Source organism: Procambarus clarkii, chromosome 53 (assembly GCF_040958095.1).
Source record: "Procambarus clarkii isolate CNS0578487 chromosome 53, FALCON_Pclarkii_2.0, whole genome shotgun sequence".
In the NCBI taxonomy this organism is placed as follows: domain Eukaryota; kingdom Metazoa; phylum Arthropoda; class Malacostraca; order Decapoda; family Cambaridae; genus Procambarus; species Procambarus clarkii.
In genome coordinates this window covers 10858042-10883871 of record NC_091202.1, presented here as the reverse complement: position 1 = coordinate 10883871, position 25830 = coordinate 10858042, and the positions used below count along the sequence as shown (strand labels likewise).

General features: G+C 45.7%; 1 protein-coding gene across 1 annotated transcript in view; it reads left to right on the top strand.

Annotated features, from left to right (window-relative positions):
* Positions 1-25830, top strand: part of LOC123767096 (kinesin-like protein KIF14) — a 474367-nt gene that overhangs the window by 242027 nt on the left and 206510 nt on the right. The window contains 2 exon segments of the mRNA XM_045756600.2: positions 20370-20463; positions 24875-25023. Of these exon segments, the coding sequence (XP_045612556.2) occupies positions 20370-20463; positions 24875-25023 (243 nt within the window).

The window sequence follows — 25830 nt, the reverse complement described above, 5'->3', positions numbered from 1 at the left end:
GCTGTCACTGAGATAGCTGGACACCTCTGAATCACATTAATTTTAGGAATCCTTAAGAATCTGTTGGAGATCAAAACCAGAACTTGGCCCACTCAGAGGTACAGGGAGCAGGAATTGTGTGATCTCCCACACCAAGGAAACAGCCATTAAGTAAGTGAAGCAAAACACAGCTGCATGGTTCGTAGAGAAACAAGAACTGAAGCAGCAAGCAACTCTGCAAACAAACCACTTGGTAGTCAGTTCATACCCTCCCAAGTTGCAGGTAAAACACAGCCAGGTGGCAGCACCACTGGGATCTGCTGGCTTCCATGTCAACACACCTCAGTCCTTTGGCTGATGTCTAACTGTAATTACCCAAGTGGCATTAGAGAACGAGAGCTATGCTTGTGGTGTCCACTTTTCCCAGTGCAGTAATGTCACATGATGCTTTGAAATTACTAATGGTTCTGATATCAACCATCTTCCACTCTGCTAAAGAAAATTTAATCATTTTTTGGGCATTTTTGTTTCCTTAATTTAAATCTTTGGCATTTTTAACACCAATAGCCTTGGCTATTGCCTCTTGGCTATTTGTGTTTTAGTTCCAGAAGCCATTTAGTAGAATGTTTTTGCACCTTTTCCAGTTCATTTATGAGCTGCTTAACATATGGGCACCATACAACCACTGCAAATTGCAATTTTTGATCTCACAAAGGTTGTGAATGATTTCTTTTATTATTTTGCTATTTGTGTATTTAAAAGCAAATCTGAAGTTGAAGAGGAGCATTGGCTCCTCACACAATATTCTTTATGTGGTCCTCGGGTGACAATTTTCTATCCAAGACTACCCTTTGATCTTTCCTTAACAGTTTTTTAAAGTCTTGTCATATAATTTGTATGTTGCGTGTGGCCTATTTTCTCCTATTCCATATTTCATAATATGGCATTTATTCGCATTATACATCATCCAAAAGGTGCTCCATACAAACATTTTCTCCAGGTCATCTTGCAGGGCTTGACAATCATCTAAGTTTCTTACATATCCTAGTAGCTTAGCATTTTCAGTGAACATGTTCATATAATCCTGTCTTCTGGTCGATCATTTATATAGATAATGAGCATTACTCTTGCTAGAACAGTAACCACAGTAACCTGTGGTACACAACTTGTAACATTTCTCCAGTCTGATACATTGCCTCTAATTACTGTACTACTTTTTTCTGTTGGTTAGAAAATTTGTCATCCATGTCAGAAGTGTTCCTGTCATCTCATGTATATTCTGATTTCCAGAATAACCTCTTGTGAATCTGTCAAAAACCTTTCTTTTCTGTGGAGAGCCCCTTCAGCTCCCCCAGAGCTATACCGGGCTGATGTGTATATATTAGACCGTGGCAACAGTCATTCGATGGAGTATTAGGTTTACCAGGGACCAGCGTCAGAACCTGGTCCCCTCAGATGAGGCATGAGGAGCAATGGCGTATAGACACCCCCATGTAATTGGAAGCAGTCTTTGTCTGCCATCTACCAGGTTAGGCACCCAGAAAGGTAGGAATTCCAAAACAAACTACAGCTGGGTAAAAATTGCAAACAGAACTCCCCAATAAAAAAAAAAAGTAAACGAGCATGACGTCACCACAGCCGCCGTGCCGCTGTCTGCGCAACTCTCCCCTCCCTGGGAAGGAAAGGGGGTCCCAGATCTCCCGCACCGGCTAACCAGTCCTGGTTCAAGAGGCTGTTGTGTTGGTGACATGTCGATTGACTCTGGCTCCATCCTTCTGAGCAGTGCTACATACCGGTGTTATTGTGTGTTGGAGGTATGCGAGCTAGGAGTAACACAATCACAATCACAAACACAAACACCCAGCCCCTGGGGGCTGGCTGGCCAAGTAGACAGAGCTTTAGACTCGTGGACCTAGGGGCCGGGGTTTGATCCCTGCACCCGGCGGAGACAGATGGGCAGAGTTTCCTTAACCCTGATGCGCCTGTTACCTAGCAGTAAATAGGTACCTGGGGGTTAGACAGCTGCAACGAGCTGCTTCCTGGGGGGGGGGGGGGGGAAGTGTGGAGGGGGAAAAAAAATTAGTAGTTAGTAACAGATGATTGATTGACAGTTGAGAGGCGGGCCGAAAGAGCAGAGCTCAACCCCCCACAAGCACAAATAGGTGAATACAAGAATTTTGGGGCTGCATGCACTTAGGGCCATCTTCCCTAGGTACCCTGTAAGTACTGCCCTTGCGGTTTAGGGTTAACTTCCATGAGCCTTACGGAACACTACCTCCGCATAGTTCTGTTGCTGATTGGTGATTGCCCGCACTTGGGGGTTCAGCTTGGGTGGTTCTTACTCCTGTTTGACCTTGGGTAGGATGCAGTATTGCCGCCAGCTGGGGGTGCGAGGGACTGCAGCTGTATGATATACACACAGCGACCATTTCTGTTCCTGTGGAAACGTGCTGTTGCGGGGTTTTTCTTTTTTGTTTTTGTTTTGTTTTGCCTGGTGGGGTCTGTCTGGTGTGGCTGTAGTACTACATGTACTAATATGATTTTGGTGGCCCTCTTCTTGGTGCTTGTGCTTACACATGTTGCAGGGGTTCAGCTCTTAGTTTGTTTACTTGGTAGCTCTGGGATAACCTGTGAGCAGTACCTCGCCTGGCCTTCTCTTAGTAGTCAGCCTAAGGGCCCTGGGAACCCCCATTGGATCTCATTGATCCGATGGAAGAGACCTCCGAGTCCCACCTCGTTTTGTGCGAGTTTGAAGGTGGCTCCGTCCCTTTGTCTCAGTGACACTCATTGTCTTTGCCTCTCCCATGCTGCCTGTTGGATCAGTGACACCTTTCACCTGGAGGCCTTGCGAGTGGTGTTCCTTGCTTGTACTGTACTACAGTTCACCCATTCCACTGATGTTGATATTCGGGTGCAGGCAGCTTCAGCATTGCATGCATGGTTTAGGTTGCTCTAACGAGCTAGGTTGGTTGCCTTTCCGGATGCCCCGCAGCTGTCCCCGCTTTGGTTATGGAGACTTGGACTTGAAGGTGTTAGTCGCCTCGACTTTGATTTCGTCCTCGCCCCCTTATCTTTTCTCTGCTGTGGTACAATCTTGTTCCCCCCCCCCCTCCTTCCCCCTTCTCCCAGCTCTCAAACATCTGATGGTTTCGGAGACAGGGCAGGGTTTGCCTGATGGCGAGACTCGGGCGGCTTCGAGGATTGCCCCTTCTTATCGGCGGAGGAGGCATTTGAGCCTGTTCCTCCTGCCGGAGCCTTTGGGCCACGCCAGCGGGCCCCCTCCATCCCGGCTTTTTCAGTGGACTCTCCAGAGGCAGAGGGTTTGGGGGACTGCTCGGCCCCGGGTCCTGACTTTGAGGTTACCGGGGCTGGGGAGGAGTTGGCTTGGGAACCCCTCCCCATTTGACTCCTCCTATGTGTTGGTACCCTTGGCACAGGGCTAGTTGTTATAGGGGGAGGGGTTTCCTATCCCCCCCTCCCTGTACAAGTTTGATATGAGTGCGACTCCTCCTCAGATTTGGTTTCGGGTTCCCCTTGGGTTCTTCGGTTCCCTCCTTCCAGAGGTTTTCGACTTCCTGCATCACTCCAAAGGTGGTGCAGGAGGCCCTCGAGGCTTACCTCTTGCGAGACACGGATTACGCTTTGGTGATGGATCCTTCTTCTTTTGAGTTTGGCCCCTCGTTTCCTTACTGGGTGCATTACAAGGTGCTGGAGTCTTCCTTGTTGGCAAACTGCCCTGTCTTTTCGTTGGGGATGTGGCATTCGTTTTGTCGAACTCGCGTGCTTGAATGACGGGAGTTGACTACGGTTGTTCAGGTTTAACGGCACGCGAAGGTGCTTTGACAGCTTCAGTGCCTCTGCATGCAAAGGGGTGTCTGCAGCTTTGGCAGCTTCGGAGTCTCTGTAGCTTCGTCAGCTTCGGTGTGTCTGTTCTTTGCTTCTCACTTCGCGTGCTGACAGGTGGTGCTCGTCCAGTCTTTGGAATCGGCTAGGGCCCTGGCTCTTATATTTTCGTCCCCTTTCTGGGGGGAGCCCCATCGGCTCCCCGGAGCTATACCAGGCTGATATGCTAATGTCACACTTTGGCATCAGTCATGTGTATGGAGTTCTAGAGCCTACCGGGGACCACGGCCAAAACCTGGCCCCCCTCAGAGAGGCAAGGGGATCAATGGCCTATAGAAACCCCAGTACGGTTGGAAGCATTCTATGTCTGCTATCGACCGGGTCAAGCATCCAGAAAGATAAGCATTCCAAAACAAACCCCTATTCTGGTTAAAATTGCTACCAAAAGCTGAACTAGTGGATAGAACTCCCCAACAGAAAATGAACAAACTAGTATGACATCATGCGTCACTGCGCCGCTGTCTGCTTAGCTTCCCCCTCCCCGAAGAGAAGAGGAAGGGGAAGCCCCAAACCTCTCACGCCGGCTATCCACCCATCAGTTCTTCGGCTGATGCTATAGGCACCGGTTGTGTGCTCCGGCTGCATTAGTTGTTTCATCACTGTACCTAGAGTGTGATGTCTGTCTTCTAGATGGTGTGTGAGCCGGGAGTGAGTCTCCAGTACTCGGGCTGCATGCGGCTAGGGTTCCCTTCCCTAGGTGCTCTGTAAGTTCTGCCCTTGGGGCTTGGGGTCACCTTCCACAAGTTCCTTGGGTTCTGCCCCTGCTAGGCCATTTACTGCTTGGTTTTCGGCCGCCCTTTGTGCGCTCGGGTGTTCTGTCTCCCTTGTTCGCCTTAGAGTAAAGGGCAGTTTTGCACTGGTGAGGTGCAGGGTGCTGCGCATCTTGTTTTCACCTATATGGCGACTGGCTTTGTTCTGCCTGGGTACGCTGTCCTCTTGCTGGGGTTTTATTTTTATTTTTGTTTATCTGCCTGGTGGGGGGTCTGCCTTTGTTCTTGCCCCCTGGGTCCCTTGTGTTCTGAGTATTATTCTGGTGGTTCCCCCTACTAGGTTCCCGTGAGTGTACACTTCCCGGGGGTTCAGTTCTTAGAAAGTTGTTTGGTAGCTTTGGGTGCCAGTTAGCAGTACCCTGCCTGGGATTACCTGAATGCGAGTCCTATTATAGTAAACGCTTGGGACCCTGGGAAACCCCTGGGGGGACGTGGAGCCGTTGGATGTGACCCCGGTGTTTCCTCCTTGCTTCCAGCGAGTTTGAGGGTTGCTCTCACCCCTTGTCTCAGGGTGACTCTGTTTTGCCTCCGTCAGCTGCCTGTGGGGTCGGTGACACCTTTGACCTGGAGTCCTGCGAGTTTTGTTGCTCGTCGTGACTCGGTTGCCCGGTTGTATGCTGACTAAGCGGGTGCAGGCAGCAGGGGCGTTGCACGTTGAGCTTTGGTGGTGGCAACGCTCTCGTTTGTTTGCTTCCTTGGAGCCCCGGGGCTGCCCCATTTTGGTTCGTGTTGGGACTTGGGGGTGTTGGTTGCTTCAGTTCCTTGCATGCCCCCTTGTCTTTTCCCTGGATCCCCCCCTTCCTACCTCCATCTGGTTCCTTATCGTCTGTGGGTTAGGGGTCGGGGCGGGGTTTGATGGTTTTGAGACTCGGATGGTCTCGGGGAATTCCCCCTTCCGGGGTAATGACGGGGGCATTCGAGCCTATTCCTCCAGCTGTGTTGTAAGAGTCTGCCAGTGGGCTCCCTTCCTTACTATTTTCACGACTGCCCTGGACTTCTGGTGCGGCCGGGGCTTTTGGGGGACGGCTTGGCCCCGGGGCCTGTCATGTGGGTTCCCGGGGCTGGGGAGGGGCTGATTTGGGGGCCTAAGGCCCCATAGGACCCCATGTTTTTTTTCTATTCTCTAGGCGGGGCTTGCGGTTATGCCGAGTGGGGTTTTTTCCTCTCCCCTCACCGTACGAGTTGTTGGGTGTTGGTTCCTCCCCGGGCTCGGTTCCTTGTCCTTTGAGTCGGTTGGTTCCGTCCTGAAGGTGGGTGCTCTTCTCCGTTGCTCCCCCCTTTTTTCTTGGGACAGGGTATCTTCGTCATGTTTCCCCGTTATTGGGGTTCTACATGACTTTTGGTCTCGGGTGCGACTGTTCCTTTGTGTACCTTCGGGACTGGTGCTTGCTTCTGTGTTCTCGAGGGTTCAGGTAGGTTTTCACTACTTCTCGTATTATTGGAACATCTGTCGGCTCCTAGTCTGGGTTGCCGGATTGGGCTACTCGTGTCCTGGTTGGGTTCCCATTGGGCTCCTTGTCTTCGCTTCATTGGCCTGTTATGTTGTCGCTGCTTACTCTTTTGGCTCCTGTCCCATGTGATGGGTTGTTTTTTCTAATTTGCGGTTCCCTAGGGTTGCATTCTGTTTGGCTACTTTGCTTATGCAGTAGTCCTAGTTGGTGCCTTCCCACAGAGCGGGTTGTGCAGTTTGGCCAGCATGTCCTGCGCATGCGCCGTGGGTTTGTTTTGGTCTGGGCGGTGTAATTACCTAAGTGTAATTACCTAAGTGTAGTTACAGGATGAGAGCTACGCTCGTGGTGTCCCGTCTTCCCAGCACTCTTTGTCATATAACGCTTTGAAACTACTGACGGTCTTGGCCTCCACCACCTTCTCACTTAACTTGTTCCAACCGTCTACCACTCTATTTGCGAAGGTGAATTTTCTTATATTTCTTCGGCATCTGTGTTTAGCTAGTTTAAATCTATGACCTCTTGTTCTTGAAATTCCAGGTCTCAGGAAGTCTTCCCTGTCGATTATATCAATTCCTGTAACTATTTTGTATGTAGTGATCATATCACCTCTTTTTCTTCTGTCTTCTAGTTTTGGCATATTTAATGCTTCTAACCTCTCCTCGTAGCTCTTGCCCTTCAGTTCTGGGAGCCACTTAGTAGCATGTCTTTGCACCTTTTCCAGTTTGTTGATGTGCTTCTTAAGATATGGGCACCACACAACAGCTGCATATTCTAGCTTTGGCCTAACAAAAGTCATGAACAATTTCTTTAGTATATCGCCATCCATGTATTTAAATGCAATTCTGAAGTTAGAAAGCATAGCATAGGCTCCTTGCACAATATTCTTTATGTGGTCCTCAGGTGATAGTTTTCTATCTAGAACCACTCCTAGATCTCTTTCTTTATCAGAATTCTTTAAAGATTTCTCACATAATATATAGGTTGTGTGGGGTCTATGTTCTCCTATTCCACATTCCATAACATGACATTTATTAACATTAAATTCCATTTGCCAAGTGGTGCTCCATATACTTATTTTGTCCAGGTCTTCTTGAAGGGCATGACAGTCATCTAAATTTCTTATCCTTCCTATTATCTTAGCATCATCAGCAAACATGTTCATATAATTCTGTATACCAACTGGTAGATCATTTATGTACACAATAAACATCACTGGTGCAAGAACTGAACCCTGTGGTACTCCACTTGTGACATTTCTCCATTCTGATACATTGCCTCTGATTACTGCCCTCATTTTTCTATCAGTCAGAAAATTTTTCATCCATGATAGAAGCTTACCTGTCACCCCTCCAATATTTTCCAGTTTCCAGAACAACCTCTTATGTGGAACTCTGTCGAAAGCCTTTTTTAGGTCCAGATAGATGCAGTCAACCCAACCATCTCTTTCCTGTAATATCTCTGTGGCTCGATCATAGAAACTGAGTAAATTCGATACACAGGATCTTCCAGATCGAAAACCATACTGTCTGTCTGATATTATATCATTTCTCTCTAGGTGTTCTACCCATTTAGTTTTGATTAGTTTTTCCAATACTTTCACTATTACACTTGTCAATGATACAGGTCTATAATTGAGGGGGTCTTCCCTGCTGCCACTTTTGTAGATTGGAACTATGTTAGCCTGTTTCCACCCGTCTGCTACGATTCCTGTACACAGGGATGCCTGAAAGATCAGGTGAAGTGGAATGCTGAGCTCAGATGCACATTCTCTCAGAACCCATGGTGAAACGCCATCTGGGCCAGCTGCTTTGTTCTTACCGAGCTCCTTGAGCATTTTTTCCACTTCGTCTCTAGACACCTCTATGTGTTCTATGTTGTTCTCTGGAATTCTTATTGTATCTGGTTCCCTAAAGATTTCATTTTGTACAAACACACTTTGGAACTTTTCGTTTAGTGTTTCACACATTTCCTTTTCATCTTCCGTGAATCTATTTCCCATTTTCAACCTCTGAATATTATCCTTTACCTGCAATTTGTTGTTTATGAATTTATAGAATAGACCTGGTTCTGTTTTACATTTGTCCGCAATCCCTTTTTCAAAATTTCTTTCTGCCTCTCTCCTCACTGCCGTGTAGTTGTTTCTCGCATCTTTGTATCGCTGGTATGTTTGGGGGTTCGGCCTCTTCCTGTATTGATTCCATTTTTGTGTCTTTCGGTCTCTAGCCCTCTCGCAATTTCTATTGAACCAATCCTGTTTCCTAGTTCTGCATCTCTGTTTTGGTATAAATTTTTTTGTGCCTTTATCATATATTTCACAAAACTTGCCATACATCTCATTCACTTCCTTGCCTAGCATCAAGTCTGTCCAATTATACTCACTAAAAAAATTTCTAAGGTCACCATAATGTCCTCTCCTGAAGTCTGGTTTTCCAACTGCTTCAACCTCCTTATTTTCTTCCAGCTTATAACGCATTGCATACTTTATTCCCAAAAAGACATGGTCACTTTTACCCAAGGGAGGAAGGTACTGAATGTCAAATATCTCTTCCTCCTTCCTGGTAAATATCAAATCTAGCATGGAGGGAACGTCCCCTTCCCTCATCCTCGTAGCTTGTTTAACATGTTGATACAAGAATGTTTCCAGGATGAGGTCTACAAATTTACAGGTCCAAAAATCTTCTGTTTTAGCTTCATATGCTTCCCAGTCTATGGATTTCAAGTTGAAGTCACCGACTATCAACAGTCGTGATCTATCGTTATCCGCTCTCGCTATAATCTCTCTCATTATTGTTATAAGACCTTCACGTTTACTATCTAGCTCCTCCTTTGACCATGTGCTGCTTGGTGGTGGACTATATGCATTTATCATCATTAGTTTATCATCCTCATAGCAGATCTCTAGTGCTATTATGTCAACTTCTTGTGGATTGGCAGTCGTTATTTCCTTCACCTTTAGGTGTTCTTTTACCAGCACAGCAACGCCACCGCCTTTCCTAATTTTTCTGTCCCGTCTCCAAATTGAGTAGCCCCTCGGGAATATGACCTCATTTAAAATTACATCTTCAAGTTTTGTCTCCGTGAGTGCAACAATGTCTGGTGTCTGCAGCTGTATTACATCACTTAACTCCAGTATCTTCGATCTCACTCCATCTATGTTGGTGTATGCAATCTTCAGGAACTTGTTCCCCCTCTCCTTATTCTTCACTCCCCCTCTCTCTATTGATTTTGTTGGTTTGCCTTTATGTACCACTTTACTGGTTTGCCTACCCCTATCACTTTGTAGAAAAAAGAATTTATTTCTTCTTCATTCCTGCTCTCATTTAAATGTTTTGCCTCGGCGAGGTTCAGTTTCAGCTTCTCTCTATCTTCTTTTGAAAGATCTCGTCTTAATGACCACCCTTTCCCATCCTCATCCCTTTGCAATTTTCTAGCATTCCTTAGTACTTCTTCCATCTGTTTGGCACCGTTTAGGGTGATCCTCAAAGGTCGATCTTTCCCTTTTACGTACCTGCCTATTCTCCTGTAGTCGCACACATTCTCTCTGTTTGTAAGACCTTCCACGAGGCCAACAATTTTATCTACTACTTTAGCTTCTTCTACAGCTCTTTCTGACCTAGATGTTATCGCCTTTTCTTTGCAGCCAAAAATGATCAGGGACTTACTCCGATCAACTGTGTTTTGCACCAACTTCGGGTTAGATGCCAATTCTTTCCTCACTTCTAGCCTAATGTTTGTTTTATCTTGGTTGCTGCAGTGTTTGACTTCCTTTACTGCTTCTTCTATTTTTTCCTTCTCCTTGGCCACTTGTGCATAAGTGAGTTGCATATCTTTCTTGCACTGTTCTATTCCCTGTGTAACTTCCTCCATCTGTGCTGACAAAAGCTGTTTCTCCTGTTGAATTTCCTTGCCTAACCTATTGTAGTCATTTATGTTTAAATTTACTTTAACTTCTTCCAAAGCTATTTTTAAGAGTTTATTTTCTTCTTCCATGGCTTTGCAATTTGTTTCCAATTGATTCTTATCCTTGCGCAAGTCTTTCACTAAACCCTCAAGACATAAAACTTTGCTATTCAAATGGTCATTACTTTCTTTCAATTTACTAATTATTTCTACATGAGAGTTCACTATAGTATCTAAATTTGTGTTTCAGTGCTGGTGTTTTGCGCCCTTTTTTCTCGGGTGCTTTGCCTCTCGTTCTTCTCCCTTCGCCTCAGAACTGATGGGTGGATAGCCGTCGTGAGAGATCTGGGGCTCCCCCTTCCCCCTCCCGGGGAGGTGGGAGTTGCGCAGACAGCGGCGCGGTGACGTCATACTAGTTTGCTTGTTTTCTGTTGGGGAGTTCTGTGCACTAGTTTGGCTTTTGGTAGCAATTTTAACCAGAATAGGGGTTTGGTTTGGAATGCTTACCTTTCTGGATGCTTGACCCGGTCGATGGCAGACATAGAATACTATCTCCACTCGATCATCCGGACTATATAGGAAAGACCCCCAGCCGGATTATCACATTTTTCGGATAATGGTACTTTTTCACCTACGAGTCCAAAAGTGACAATTTCCAACTACTTTTATACTACAAACAACATAATTTGAATTGCCTTGCCACATATAATTATTAAATATTCAACAAGAAACCTCAACTTACCTTGTTGGTGTTCGTCTTCTTGATTGATGCCACACATCTTGAAGTTAAGAATTCTTAACAATTTACGTAACCTATACTAACACAAAACTAAAATTAACACTTAAAATTACTGTACAGTTCATTAAGCAAAGTTAGTTTTGACTGCCAGCTGCTGAAGCCTCACTGGTTGAAGGCATTTGGGTTGCCTGTGAGGCCTCGCTTGTTGAAGGCGCTTGCATGCACCTCACTTGTTGAAGCGTTTGCATGTCCTCACTTGTTGAAGGCGCTTGGCTTGCCTGTGACGCCTCACTTGTTAAAGGCGCTTGCTTGCGCCTCACTTGTTGAAGGCGCTTGGCTTGCCTGTGAAGCCTCACTTGTTGAAGGCATTTAGCTGCCTATGACGCCTCACTGGTTGAACAACACATAACTTGTCTTTAACCCTCAAACCGCTAGGGGCCCAAATGGAATTCACACCCACAGGCGCAACAAAAAAAAAAAAAAATCCAAAAAATTCTTTCGTCTTATAGAAGTGTTTATTTTTGTTCCCTGATCACGGAAAAAATAACAAAAAAATCGTAGGTGGTATATTTTAGCCGAAATAGGGTAGGGAAGTGTGGCAAAAAAGGGGCGTTGGCAGAGCCTTCGCCAGACGAGGTCTGCTTCGCCCGAGCTGTCAGACGGCAGTTGCCACAAATATATTATTACCTAATTATTTCAATGTCTCTGATTGACTTTTTCTTAATTTTTTTGCAGTAATATTATTCCATACAGTGAATTGTGGTATATTTATATTATAAAATGTGTGAACCATCGCTGTACTCAAAATTATGGTGTGCATATTAGTGATTCAATTATTATGTTCATAAAACAATAAACAAAGTTTTGCTGTTGTTACACTATATACACAGGTTATATATAAGTATTTGCATGTTTTGTACACCATAACGAACTACTAAGTTGGTCTTGAGTCAAAAAGCAACGAGGAGTGATCGCCAAACACCAGCGAGCCACTCACTGCCACTCCCTCCCTCAACACCACCTCACTCACCCTCATTCACCTCCCACAATACTCTTTCTGTATTTATTCACTATACACAGACGTTATATATACGTATTTACATGTTTTGTTCACCATAACTGTACATCTAAGCTTGTATGGTGAGTAAATGCCATAAGACGTAGCTACTCACACAGTCAGCTGATCGGCGGCCGCCCTCAAGGCCAGACGCACTAATATTTGTCCTCCAACAATATTGTTTGTGGTGTTATTACGCTATATACACACATTATATATAAGTATCTACCTGTTTTATTCACCATACCTGAACAAATAAGCTGGTATGGTGCCCAAAGACCATAGTGGCCATCAGTAAACACCATGCCAAGTCGTGCAGACGACGCTCCTCCCTCACCAAAATGGCGGCTCCCAACCTACTCCTCTCGCTGTTATCTCACACTGTATCCTGGTCAGTTTTATCACAGTCAGGGGGCTTCAGTAATACTATCACTGCTAAATAATAGCAGTATCATTTATATTATGGTATTTGTAGGCGATGCTGTGGTCACAAGCTGAACAGCGGTGCTGTGAGCTCGTGCTGCATGCGCCAGCCTTGGTGGCTTGCTCAATACTGACGCTGTAACACCCAAGAATGTTGGCCTGGATTTTTTTTCTAGGTGGCATCTGGCAACTATTGGTCGTGGCTGTACTATAGCTACCCCTATCCCAGGCGTGGCGTTTAAATTATAGCGCTAGACACGAAATCATATATAAATGATGTGCGCGGTTTCGGTTTTGTCACTGATATCATTTATATATGATATGCGCTGTTTGAGGGTTAATTGCTAGGACAACCTTCTTCCTCTTAACACCTCCAGAACGATTGATGCTGCTACCAGACATAGTCGTGGCCAAAAATGTTCAAAGTTACTATGAAAATAAAAAAGTTATTTAAAAAAATATTTCACTTAGGGCGCAGCACTGTGTATAACACGAGGGACGGACGCCATGGGTTGACCAGTGTTGGACGGGTCCACTTGGGGTGGGGCAGCTATAGCGCGTTATGTAGGCCGCCAGGAGAAAAAAACCTCAATATTTTTTAAGGAAACTTCAGCCTGTGCACATTACTTTTAGGAAACTTATTTATTTGTTATTACATAATTACTAGTACTTATTTCATTTGTTTTTGGCTATGATTAAGTGTTCTAAAATTAATGGTAATTCTTGTACCCAGGTGGTCCCTTCCGACGCACCCCTCCCACCCTCCCCACACCACACCCCACCCCCTCCTCCACCATGCGTCTAGAGCCACAGACAGGATTAATACGGTATGGCCGAATATTCATCCGGCCAAACCAGCTTTTATCCGGTTCCTGTGGCCATTTTGGCCGGATATTGTGATAACTTTATCCGATCACGATTTTGGCTGTATAAGGGCGTTTTCCGGATGTTTGAATCCCGGATAATCGCGGGGTTACAGTACTTCCAACCACACTGGGGTGTCTATAGGCCATTGCTCCCCTTGCCTCTTTGAGGGGGCCAGGTTCTGGCTGTGGTCCCCAGTAGGCCCTAGAACTCCATACACATGACTGATGCCAAAGTGTGACATTAGCATATCAGCCTGGTATAGCTCCGGGAAGCCTCTGGGTCTCACCCAGAAAATGGTGTTTCATTACATTCAACGCTGGTTTTTTGTCCGTTGCTGCTTGCAGAGTCTGCGGTGGTGCATTATCTGTAAGCGGCTTCGTCTAGTTGCCGGCCTATGTCAGACTTGTTGGTTCTCCACAGGGGGACTGAACGATCAGAACTATCTGTGAGGTCTGATCACTCTGAACGTCGGTCGGGCTCTCGTAGGGGTCGTCGGCCCTTTCGCAGGTCGCCCCGTTGACGGGGCATAGGGGGGACCATGTCGTAGCTCAGTTGATTAAGGCAGCATCTGGGATGCTCCCAGACGTCGGTTCGAATCCTCGTCACGGCCCTTGTGAATTTGTTCATAGGGGGGAAGCTCGCGCCGTTTGCTCTCGCCTGGTTCCACGATTCGTGAGCATTTCGGGTTGTTTCCTCCTGCCTGTGGTGGCATATGGTCGCTCCTCCTCCTTCAGAGGGATCGGGGCTGGCAGGGCAGGCCTCTTTCCCTGTGCTCTGTCGGTCATTCGGGAGTGGGATCACTTTGGTGTGGTCGAAACAACAACGTCCCTCAAGTGGGCTTCTTGCTTGTTTTCAGTTCCGAAATGGGACTGTGTGGATCTGCGATTCATACTGAACTTGTCTCATCTGAATCCCTGGGTTTTTGCCCCTTCTTTCAAATGACTACTCTGTCCCAGGTCTGGCTGCTTTTGGCGCCGGGTGTCTGGATGGTGTCTCTGGACCTCCGGGACACGTATTGGCACGTCCCGATTCATCCAGGGCTCGGGGGCTGGCTCGGTTTTGTTGTGGGGCCACAGGCTTGCCGCTTTCGTTGCCTTTCATTCGGTTCGAATCTGGCACCTCATGTGTTCAACCACCATACCCAAGTCGTGTTGACCCATTTGCGTCTGATAGGGTTTCGGGTTCTGGCTTTACTCGACAACTGGCTGGTGGTGATCCAAAAACAGTCTCCGCCTAAGACTGTTTTTGGAGGGCACCCAGGTCACATGTCGGCTGTGCGGGAGATTGAATTTCGCTGTGCTGGTTTACCCATCGGGTTGGATCTGGCTTTGGCAGCTGTTTTGGTTTCTTCGGGGATGTCCCTTCCGCCGCTCTTGCGATCGTTGGGTTCGAATCCCGGGAGCCTTGCGTTGGCTGCTGCGTCGCCTGCTTCCTCTGCGGGTTTTTTAGGGTTCTGTGCGTGGTGCCTCCCCAAGCCGTCTCTCGATGTGTTCATGGATGCCTCATCTCTCAGCTGGGATTTTGTGACCAGTGCTCACCAGGCTGGCCAAGGTCGGTGGGGTCCATCCTTCCATTGGGCTCACAGCACGGCGCGGAAATTTGCGGCGGGGTGGCATTCACTTCCGAGGATTCGTGTCGCTCATTGAGCAACGATCCGGCTCCATTCGGACTGCTCCCCCTGTGGTTCATTGCTTGAACTGTGGGGGATTGATGCAATCCTTCTCATTTTGAGGCTGGTCGCTTCGGGTGACTTGTCTGCTGAGTTCTCGGGGTTTGGCTCTCCTGGTGGCTCACGTTCAGGGAGTGTCAAACGTCCTATCGGACGGCCTGTCTCGGTTTATTCCCCTATCCATGGAATGGACGGTCAATGCTGACTCGTTCAGTTGGCTCTGCTGAACGTATGCCCAGAGGTGGATCTCTCTGCATCGATGTGGTTAAAGCATCTAACAGTGTATATGGTGCCCTTCCCAGATTGCGAAACCATTGGGGTCGATGCCTTTCGGCTGGACTGGTCAAGGTGGGGTTAGCTGTACCTCTTCCCACCGGTTCGGTGGTTGTTCCGGATGCTGGCTAGGTTGGAGACTTAACAGGGGGGAGAGTAGTCCTGTTAGCTCCTTGGTGGCTGGCCCAGCCCTGGTTTCAGCCACTTCTTGCTCAATGTCCGATCCCGAGGGTCTACCCACGGCTCTGCCTCTTTCAGCAGATCTGTCCGGTATATGGCTGGTTCAATTTTCTCCTTCACTCTTTGCGCCTTTTTTTTTATGCAGGTTTATCACCACTTGTATGGTGATCAGGTGGCTTCGAGGATTGTTTCCCACCCGCGAGTTTCGTCTCGACGGCAGTATGAAATTTCCTGGCGGTCCTTTCGGTATTTTTTATATCTTCGTAGGTAGTCTTCGATTTCTGATAGTTTTTTCCCTTTCTTTCTCTCTCTCTCTTGGTTGTTTCAGGACCGTCATCTTATGCAAAATACTGTCGCCTCGTATTGTGTGGCGCAAGCCGAGCCGCTGCAGCTTGCATTCGGGGTGGATGTTACTTCTGCTCCGTTCCGCAAGCTTTCTCGGGAGTTGTTTCACCTCTTGCTTGCTCATGCACCGTCTAAGCCGTCCTGGTTGTTGGGCCGGGTGCTCTCTTTCCTCTCTTCTCCTTGGTTTGTGGTGGCCTCCCTTGGGGAGCTTCATGCGCTCCTCCGCCACAGGGATTTCTGATCCTTTGGTCCTGGTGGTTGTTTCATTCGTTTGCAGCCGTCTCCTTCTTTTCTGGCGAAGAATGAGTCTGCTGCCTTCCGAAGGGGTCCTTGGGTTGTTGATGCTTGGTTGGTTTGGCCGAGGGTGCATCGCGTTTTGTGTCCGGTTGCGGCTCTTCGCCATTATGCCTACTCTTTGCATGCCACGGCCTCCATGGCAGGGGATGCACTTTGGGTGGACCCAGTTTCCCTTCTTCCCTGTTCCAGGGTGCGGGTCTTCCCAGGTCATTCGCAGGATTATTTGGTCCAGCCAGCCTGTAGTTTATCCCTGTGCCCACGATGTTTGTAAGTTCGCAGCTTTGGCTGCTGTTTTTGGTAATATTTTCTTGGCTGACATTTGGGCATGGGGCTTTTGGAGGTTAAACAGGGTCCTGGCTGCACAGTACCTCGTTAATGTTGCTGGCCCTTCTCGGGCGTGTGTATCCTTGGGTCGCAGGTTGCAGCCATCTGTCTTGACTTCGAGTTGAAGAGTGAGTGATGACCGCCTCCCTGGAGTCCCTTTTCTTCTTTGGTTGGGTAGCTCTGGGGAGCCGAAGGGGGGGCTCTACAGAAAACCAGCGTTGAATGTAATGAAACGCCATTTTTTAATGAGACCCAGAGGCTCCCCGGCATCCCTCTCTCCTTCCGGTTGGCATTTTTTTCGCGTTTCTGATGTTCAGCCTCTGAACTGGTGAGAATAGCCAGCTTCTGCTACACATAAGGGGCATAACTGGCAAACCCCTCACAGTGTTCAAGAGAGAACTGGATAAGCACCTCCAAAGGATACCTGATCAACCAGGCTGTGACTCATACGTCAGACTGCGAGCAGCTGCGTCCAACAGCCTGGTTGATCAGTCCGGCAACCAAGAGGTCTGGTCGACGACCGGGCCGCAGGGATGCTAAGCCCCGGAAGCACCTCAAGGTAACCTCAAGGTATGGAGATCTGGGACCCCCCCCCTCCCTGCCCTCCCGTCCCCATCCCGGGAAGGGGGGAATTGCGCAGACAGATGTGCGGCTGTTGTGGTGACGTCATGTTTATTTCCTTGTTTTTGATTGGGGAGTTCTGTTTGCTAGTTCGGCTTTCGGTTTGCATTTTTTGACCAGCAGTAGTTTGTTTTGGAATTCCTACCTTTCGGGGTGCCTGACCTAGTAGATGGCAGACAAAGACGGCTTCCAATTTCACGGGGGTATCTTAAGGCCATTGCTCCTCATGCCTCTCGAGGCAGGCCAGGTGCTGACTCTGGTCCCTAGTAGGCTTAGAACTGCTTTGATTGATTGTTGCCATAGTCTAATATACACACACCAGCCCGGTATAGCTCTGGGGAGCCTCCGGGTCTCACCCAGAAAGTGGCATTTCATTACATTTAATGCTGGTATTTTATTTCAGATTTTGAATGTTTAAGATTTATTCAAGAGAAAGTGTGTGAATGATTTAAATAATTACATGAACTGATGAAAGGTTTAACCCTTAACATGCTCGGGGTCTAATATCCTGCTATCCGCACAGGCGCATGTCATTTTGAAAAAAAAAAAATTTTTTTTTTTTTTTGCTAATCTGTTAAGTTCTGTTCACTGATCACGGGAAAAATAAAAAAAAAATTCTATTGTACTTACTTTTGTTGCAATAGAGCCGAGAAGCTCGGTGATGACGTCACAATCTGCATGTTCGCTCATGCAGTACACGCCCGGGAGGTGTTGCGCGCGGTCCTCAAACAGCCAGAGTTGCCACAAATATATTTTCGTGCTATTTATTTACAATGTCTAAGCGCATTTTATCTAATTTTTTTTCACTAATTGTGTTTCAAATACTGTTTGAACATATTTTGTATCAATAATTGTTGCATATTTGAGTATACACAGGCGCACACAAATGTTTTCAATTACGGCAATATAATATGTCATTACAGTCAATTATATTGTATGTTCTGCTTATATATGTATATATTTACACACACGCACACGCTATCTGCTTATATGTTTACATATTTACACACTCGCACACGCTATACACACTTTGAAGCACACTTAGAAGATTTCTAGACTGTGGTAGTCATTGAAGCAGTCGACAGCACATAATGGGATACCACACGTTTCACACCATGTTTGCACAAGCTTCCGTTTCTTGTCTCTACGTGTCGTTGTTTTACACACCAAGCAATCACGTTGGGCTATTGCACGCTTCACACCAGGTGGCAAATACTTAAGTTTGTGTGCTAGGAAGCCTTCAGTGTGAGCGAGGCGTGGAGTACCAGCATGCTGCAACAGTGGGTTTATGATGGGCCGCTGAATACCTGGGACATCTTTTGCAAACTTTCCTAATAACTGTATTGCAGCATCAAATACAAAGTCACGGAAAGTGGGCTTACGTCCAGTTCTCACAAGGTACATGTTGAAACAGTTCAGCATGCTCATGTCCACAAGATGGAAGAATACTTTTTTCGTCCACCTATATGTCTTCCGCACACACTCTGCAGTGCCAATCATCATGTCTGATTTATCAATCAACCGCATGTTGATATTATAGTCTAAAACACAGTCTGGCTTATATAGTGGTGCGTTTGTTTTATGGCTCACTTTCCCACTGTTCACCATTGTTCCATCATGAATTGTTGTCAACAAGTTCACCTCTCTTTTGTCTTTCCACCGAACTGACAGAATGTTATCACTTTTCCTTCTCTGACACTCACCAACTGCAATGTCGTTGTCAAACACAGGCATTTCCCTTCGTTGTGGCTTTACTGTACCAACCAATCCGGTTCTATTTTCTAGCAAGAACCGAGCTAGCAAGGGACTTGTATAGTAATTATCTGTGTATAAAATGTGTCCCTTGTTCATCCACGGAGCCATGATGGTCTTCACTACACTCCCCGAGAATCCATGTTCGTCGTTACCGGGAATGTCTACATCACTAGCCGAGTACAGAGTCATGTGTAACACGTATCCTGTCTCACAATCACAAAGAACAAAAAATTTCAGGCCAAATCGGTTTCGTTTTGAGGGAATGTACTGTTTGAATGGAACACGTCCCTTGAAAAGTATGAGAGATTCATCAACCACCAGCTTCTGTGCTGGTAAGTAAAAATCTCTGAATTTTCCAATAACATCGTTCATGTAGTGCCTCACTCGCCACAGTCTATCATCAGGTGTTCGGTCCTGAACACTTCCAAAATGTAGACACCTGAGGAGTATCTGAAACCTGTCTCGTGACATATATTTCCCGAATAAAGGTGTTGGTATTGTCTTGTCCTTGCTCCAATAGTCATTTATTGCATGTTTGTGACAGTGCTTCATCAACAGAGTGCCAAAAACACATACATTTCCGCCACTGTGGTATTTTTCCAACGCTGCAGTCGTGAAAATTCTGTGATTTCCCTCTCAATCAGGTAAGCAGCATGCAGGTTCGTTTGGTGTACAATGTATTCCATGAGTGGTTCATCATAGAATGCTGTAAAATATTCCATCTCAGCCATGTCCTCACCTTGATTAGGGAAAAGGTTTGTAATCCCTACATCTTTATCGTCAAAGTGAGGAATATTAGGAATAAAATCGTCACCATCACTCCACTCAAGTACACCAGGCGTCCTGCGAGATGCAGAGGAAAGACGGCGAGGAAGCGATGCATACCGGCGACCAGGAGCTGAATACCGTCTGTGAGAAGCACGGCGGCTACGTGCACGTGAGGTGGGTGCACGTGAGGTGGATGCACGTGAACACGAGGGTCTTGGTCCCTCATGTGGTGCCATGCGGTGGCGCTTGGCCGGGCGAGATGCTGCTGACGCGACAATTTCTCGCCCAGTTACACCACTGGTACCAGCCACAGGCTCAATAAAACTGTGATCTGAGTCACTAAACCCAGAAAAGGAGTCACCTCCCTCTGACTCGTCACCCTCAAACAGAAAATATCCACAGGAACTGTGAGGTCGTGGTAGAATTGGGGTAGAAAATGGGCGAGGAGGCATGGGAGAGCGTATAGGCCTCGCCATGGCATGGCAGTCATTCTCACTTTCACTGCTGCTGCTACTATCACCCAACAACTGTGTATAATCCTCATCGTTGTCTGAATCGTCAAACACACTTTCTTCACCTTCAGAGAATAATTCGTGGGCTATTTGCTCTGGGGTGAGGGACTGAGTGGTGCGTGCCCGTGAGGCGTTTGACCGTGCGCTCGCCATGGTGACTCTCGCTAAACTGAGGCCTCCCATGCCTTCGGATCGTGAGCGGGAATTTTTTTCAAAATGGCCGCTGTTTACTAGAGCCCCTGGGCAGCGTATGGGACCCCCAGCTACACCGCGGGCCATTCAAATCGTGCGCGGTACCCATACACTTCATATGAAGTGAAGCGCAGTTGACTGGTAAAACGATTTACACTTCATATGAAGTGATGCACACTTTAAGGGTTAATCATATAGCAAAAATCTATACAATTTGTAGGAAATGAATTAGTGTATACTGTACTTGCCTAATGTGTTTAATGTATTTTAAAGTCCATGTAATATGTATCAACAATTATTGCTACCAACTCGTATAAGTTTGTAATACAGTAATTTTATTTCAGTTCTATATTGAATGAAGATGGTAATCTGCAGCTACTTCCAAAGATGGACACAGATACATATATTAATGGCAAATTGGTTACGTCCCCTCAAAACGTAAGATATAGATATATCTGATTATGTATATATATTCTCAATATTACATTATTTAGCATATACAGTATTTGCATTGTAACCATTTAGTGGTTCGAAATGCAAACGCACCAAATGCAAAAGTGGTTGAAAATTTAGTGGTTCGAAATGCATGGTCATATTCACATTATGAATATGACCATGAAGTTCAGAAATAACTCATAAAATGAAAGCTAAGTGAATAACATGTAAATTTGAGAGGTGAAACTCACAAAAAACTACAATCTGATATAAAAAGTGTCATCCAGTGGGCAATAAGTAGTACTGGTTACAAGACTTCATTATCGTTATAGGAGGTGTGACCAAATCTAAGATCTTGAAATAATAATGTCAGAAGATCTAAAGTTTAGACAACACTACAAAGAAAACATAGGAACAGTCAGGAAATAGTCACCTCCCCTTTTTCACTTTTCCTCTCCTGTTTCCCAAAGATGTTATTGCACTGGTTGTTTTCTTTGGGGATATCTGGGGAAAGCCATGTCGGCTCCATGAAGCTATCACACTGATTAAGTGCCATTCTGCTTGGTGTCATCAGTCACATAGTTCTTTATGCCTATCGAGAACCACGAGCCAGAACCTGGTCCTCTTAGAGATTAGAGAGACAGGGAGCGAGGGCCTGTGAGCCCGTTGCATTTAAAAGTTAACATCTTTGTCAACTAGCACAAGTTAACGTCTTTGTCAACTAGCACAGTTAACGTCTTTGTCAACTAGCACAGTTAACGTCTTTGTCAACTAGCACAAGTTAACGTCTTTGTCAACTAGCACAAGTTAACGTCTTTGTCAACTAGCACAAGTTAACGTCTTTGTCAACTAGCACAAGTTAACGTCTTTGTCAACTAGCACAAGTTAATGTCTTTGTCAACTAGCACAAGTTAACGTCTTTGTCAACTAGCACAAGTTAACGTCTTTGTCAACTAGCACAAGTTAACGTCTTTGTCAACTAGCACAAGTTAACGTCTTTGTCAACTAGCACAAGTTAACGTCTTTGTCAACTAGCACAAGTTAACGTCCTTGTCAACTAGCACAAGTTAACGTCTTTGTCAACTAGCACAAGTTAACGTCTTTGTCAACAAGCACAAGTTAACGTCTTTGTCAACTAGCACAAGTTAACGTCTTTGTCAACTAGCACAAGTTAACGTCTTTGTCAACTAGCACAAGTTAACGTCTTTGTCAACTAGCACAAGTTAACGTCTTTGTCAACTAGCACAAGTTAACGTCTTTGTCAACTAGCACAAGTTAACGTCTTTGTCAACTAGCACAAGTTAACGTCTTTGTCAACTAGCACAAGTTAACGTCTTTGTCAACTAGCACAAGTTAACGTCTTTGTCAACTAGCACAAGTTAACGTCTTTGTCAACTAGCACAAGTTAACGTCTTTGTCAACTAGCACAAGTTAACGTCTTTGTCAACTAGCACAAGTTAACGTCTTTGTCAACTAGCACAAGTTAACGTCTTTGTCAACAAGCACAAGTTAACGTCTTTGTCAACTAGCACAAGTTAACGTCTTTGTCAACTAGCACAAGTTAACGTCTTTGTCAACTAGCACAAGTTAACGTCTTTGTCAACTAGCACAAGTTAACGTCTGTCAACTAGCACAAGTTAACGTCTGTCAACTAGCACAAGTTAACGTCTTTGTCAACTAGCACAAGTTAACGTCTGTCAACTAGCACAAGTTAACGTCTGTTAACTAGCATGCACACTTGAGCGGGCGGCTCACCCCTTCTTCTGAAGGGATGAGAAGAACGTTATGCTCTTCTCCGGCACCAGGAGTTTTGTTCTTTTGGTCCTGGTGGTCGTTTTATTAGGTTTCAGCCAAGTCTCTTTCTGGTGAAGGATGAATCAGCGGGCTTCCGAAGTGGTTTAGTGGTTGGTTCGGCTGGGATTGCATCATGTGCTGTATCTGATGGCGGCTTTATGCTGCTACCTTCAGGTCTTCAGTTTTGTTTCGGTGAACTTCTGGGTTGATCAGATTTCCCTGGTTCCCTGTACCAGGGCTCGTGTCGTCTGCAATGTCATTACCTCTAGTCAGCCTGCAGTCTCTCCTCATGCTCATGTTGTTCGGAAGTACCCTACTCTGTCGACAGTTTTTGGGTCGGTCTTGTTGCCTCGGTCTTGGATATCTGTCCAAGGATATTCAAGATATCTTGGATATCCTGAATATCGGTCTTGGGCCGATATTCAGGCACGAGACTTTTGTAGGTCTAACAAGGTTTTGGCTGCTGCATCACTGATAATTCCACATTTTTGTCCTTCTCTGTGGGTAGTTGGCTTCAGGGAGCCAATGGCAATCCCCCAGAAAACTAGCATTAAATGTAACAAAATGCCAGTTTTTGGGTGAGCCCCTGAGGCTTCCCTCCCCTAGGTCGGCGGCATATTTCATCATTCTGGAACTGGCCGGTGAAGGCCTTGATAACCTGGGCCAGCTACCTCCTTCCCTCCAACGGGAAAAGGGAAGGTGGCGTTAAGTAGTGGGTGCTAGTTTCACAAAGCTTTGGTTATCTGTTGTCATTGTTGGTGGGAGTTCGTTTACATTTTGGGGGCTACAATCTTGTTTTAAACCATGCAATTGTCTGTTTTGATTTGCCTGTCTTTCTGGGTGCTTTCCCTAGGTGATGGCAAAGATGATAACCTTCATGTAAAGTGATCATAGACCATTGCTCCCTGCGCCTTGCTGAGGGGATCAGGTTCTTGCTCTTGGTCCCCAGTAGGCATAATGAACTCATCGACTGATGGCACGAAGTAGTATGGCACTTAATTAGCATAACAGCTTTGGGGAGCCTCAGGGGCTCCCCCAGAAATTGGCATTTCATTACCTTCAACAATGGGTTTTTTCTTCACCTGGGATGTAGGGGCTACCTGCGGGCTGAGAGTTCAAACGAAATCCACAATGAAACGAATCAGCCTCGTCCAATATATATATATTGTAGTTCGTTCAAGCAAAGATACTCTGTACTTGTTGGATGTTTCCTTTAGCCAACCCCATACATGCTAATCCTTTTCAAGTCTTTTTCAATTAACTTTGCCCTATACATTTCAAAGTCCCAAAGGTCATTCCAAATTTAAGTCTTAATTATACACATTGTAATCAAGTAGGCTTCCTCTTCAAATTCCTGGGCCCCCATACATTTTTCACCATGAAAACCACTAATTCATCATTTAATTTCCTTACCTTGTCAAATAATAGGCAAATTAATAGTTGTAATGTGTGTTTTTTTATAAATTTACATGTTTACCAATTTACCATATTAAATAACAACAAATCATGTTCCTGAAGTGAAAGGAAATGTATTAAGTTCTGTGATATTAAGGCTGCATAGTTGTACAAGTATCTAAAATCAGATACAGTATTCATGATGAGCTTTGCCATAACTTTTATATTTTCATTATTCTGAATTTTAACACTTTGGTGTACCCAGTGCGCCACCCCTCAACTGTGCAATTTGGGTCCCAGCGTTTCACGGGAGCGCGTGTTAATTCTGAAAAGTGTATACTCTCTTCAACTTTGTCACCTCAATTCTCGTCCTACGAGATTAAATTTGGCATCATTGTGTTTGCAATAGAATTCTCTACAGCACTAAATGCATATAAACTCCAAAAGCCCGGCTAATTACCCGCAGCAAACAGAGAAAATGCGAATGAGTTACCCAGGAGTGAGCAAAAGCGATAAAATGTGTTCACTCTTTTCACTCTGGTCACCTCAATTTTTGTCCTAGGTCTTTCATTTTGGTATCACTGGGTTCGCAATAGAATTCTCTAGAAGATTATTAGCATATAAAATAAAAAACCTGGTCACGCTCCACCCGCCGACGAGTTGAAGACGGGCCACGCGTTAACCGCGAGTGAGCGCCCAGACGCCTTCCAGCTACACTCCCAATTCCTGCCCACAAATGTTTAGTATTTAGTACTTTAGTATATTTAGTATTATAGTTTAGTATTTTTTGTGTAGTAGCTGTACATCACATAAGCATTGTAGATAGCCATTTGCACAAAATAGAAGGTCATTTTCTTCGTCCATTTGTGAGTTTTCCTTATGAAGTGATAATATTTGATCATTTGGTCAAAGTGATTAACGCCTTTCATGTTTGTATTGTAGTCACAGATTACATTCGGCTTGTTGACAGTTACCAAACAGTCCCCCCAAAATTGGATTAAAACCTGATTTTTGGCAATTATTTTAGTGGACAACGCAGCATTGGGTCATGCCCGTGATTACCGACAGTAAACGGATGATGCAGCATTGCGTCATGCCCGGGCGAAAGTGTTAAATTAATAGTCAACTAGAGTTTAGTAATGCTTTTAGAAAGAGGCCACTGCTGCATAATATAATCATGTGGAAAGGTCAAGCTAACTATTGATGATTAACACTTCTTCTCCAGCTGCAACACAATGATCGGCTGGTGCTCGCTGGCATTTACTATTTCCGAGTGAGCAATCAAGTAAATAGTAAAAATTCCAGTCGGGAGACATCAAAGAAGATGGATTTCTACTTTACCAAAGAGGAACTATTAAAGGAGCAAGAAATAAGGTATGAATTACGTAACTTTACTTTAAACCTTGAGGCTATAGTGCGTGTGTAATTACCAAATTGTTCTTTACCCCTGCATTGTTCACCTATTACATGTGACAACTCCATGGTATGCACAACACGTTTGTATTTTTATTTACTTATTTTCTAGGGGGGTGGGGAGCCCCTTCGGCTTTGAGGAGCTATCCAGGCTGATATATATATTATTAGACTTTGGTCATTATGAATGGAGTTCTAGGCCTACTTGGGACCACGAGCCAGAACCTGGCCCCCTCAGAGAGGAATGAGGAGCAATGGCCTATAGGAGTGCACATGTTTGGAGCATTCTGTGTCTGCCATCGACTGGGCTGGGCACCCAGAAAGGTAAGCACCTCAAAACAAACCCCTAATCTTGTTAAAACAACAACTGAAAGCACTAAACAAGTGGACGGAACTCCCCAAATGAAAATGAGCAAGACGTCACACTTGCTGCGCTGCTTGTCTGTGCAGCTCCCCCCTTCCCCAGGAGGGAAAAGGGGAAGCCCCAGACCCCTCGCACTGGCTGGCCCCAGACCACCTGTTAGTTCTCATCTGATGTGTTTGAGGCTTGGTCATGTGGCTCCAGCTCTTGGTTCTCTCTCTATTGCGCTGTGCCTTGTGTCCTGTACTACACTTACGGTGGCGTGCGAGCTGGTAGTAGTATTAGCAGGTTGGACTGCATGTGCTTAGGGTTACCTTCCCTGAGTAAGTATCTCCTTTGGGGCTTGGGGTTATCTTCCATAAGTCACCTTGGGGTCTACCTCTGTTGGTCTTTTGCTGCTTGGTGAT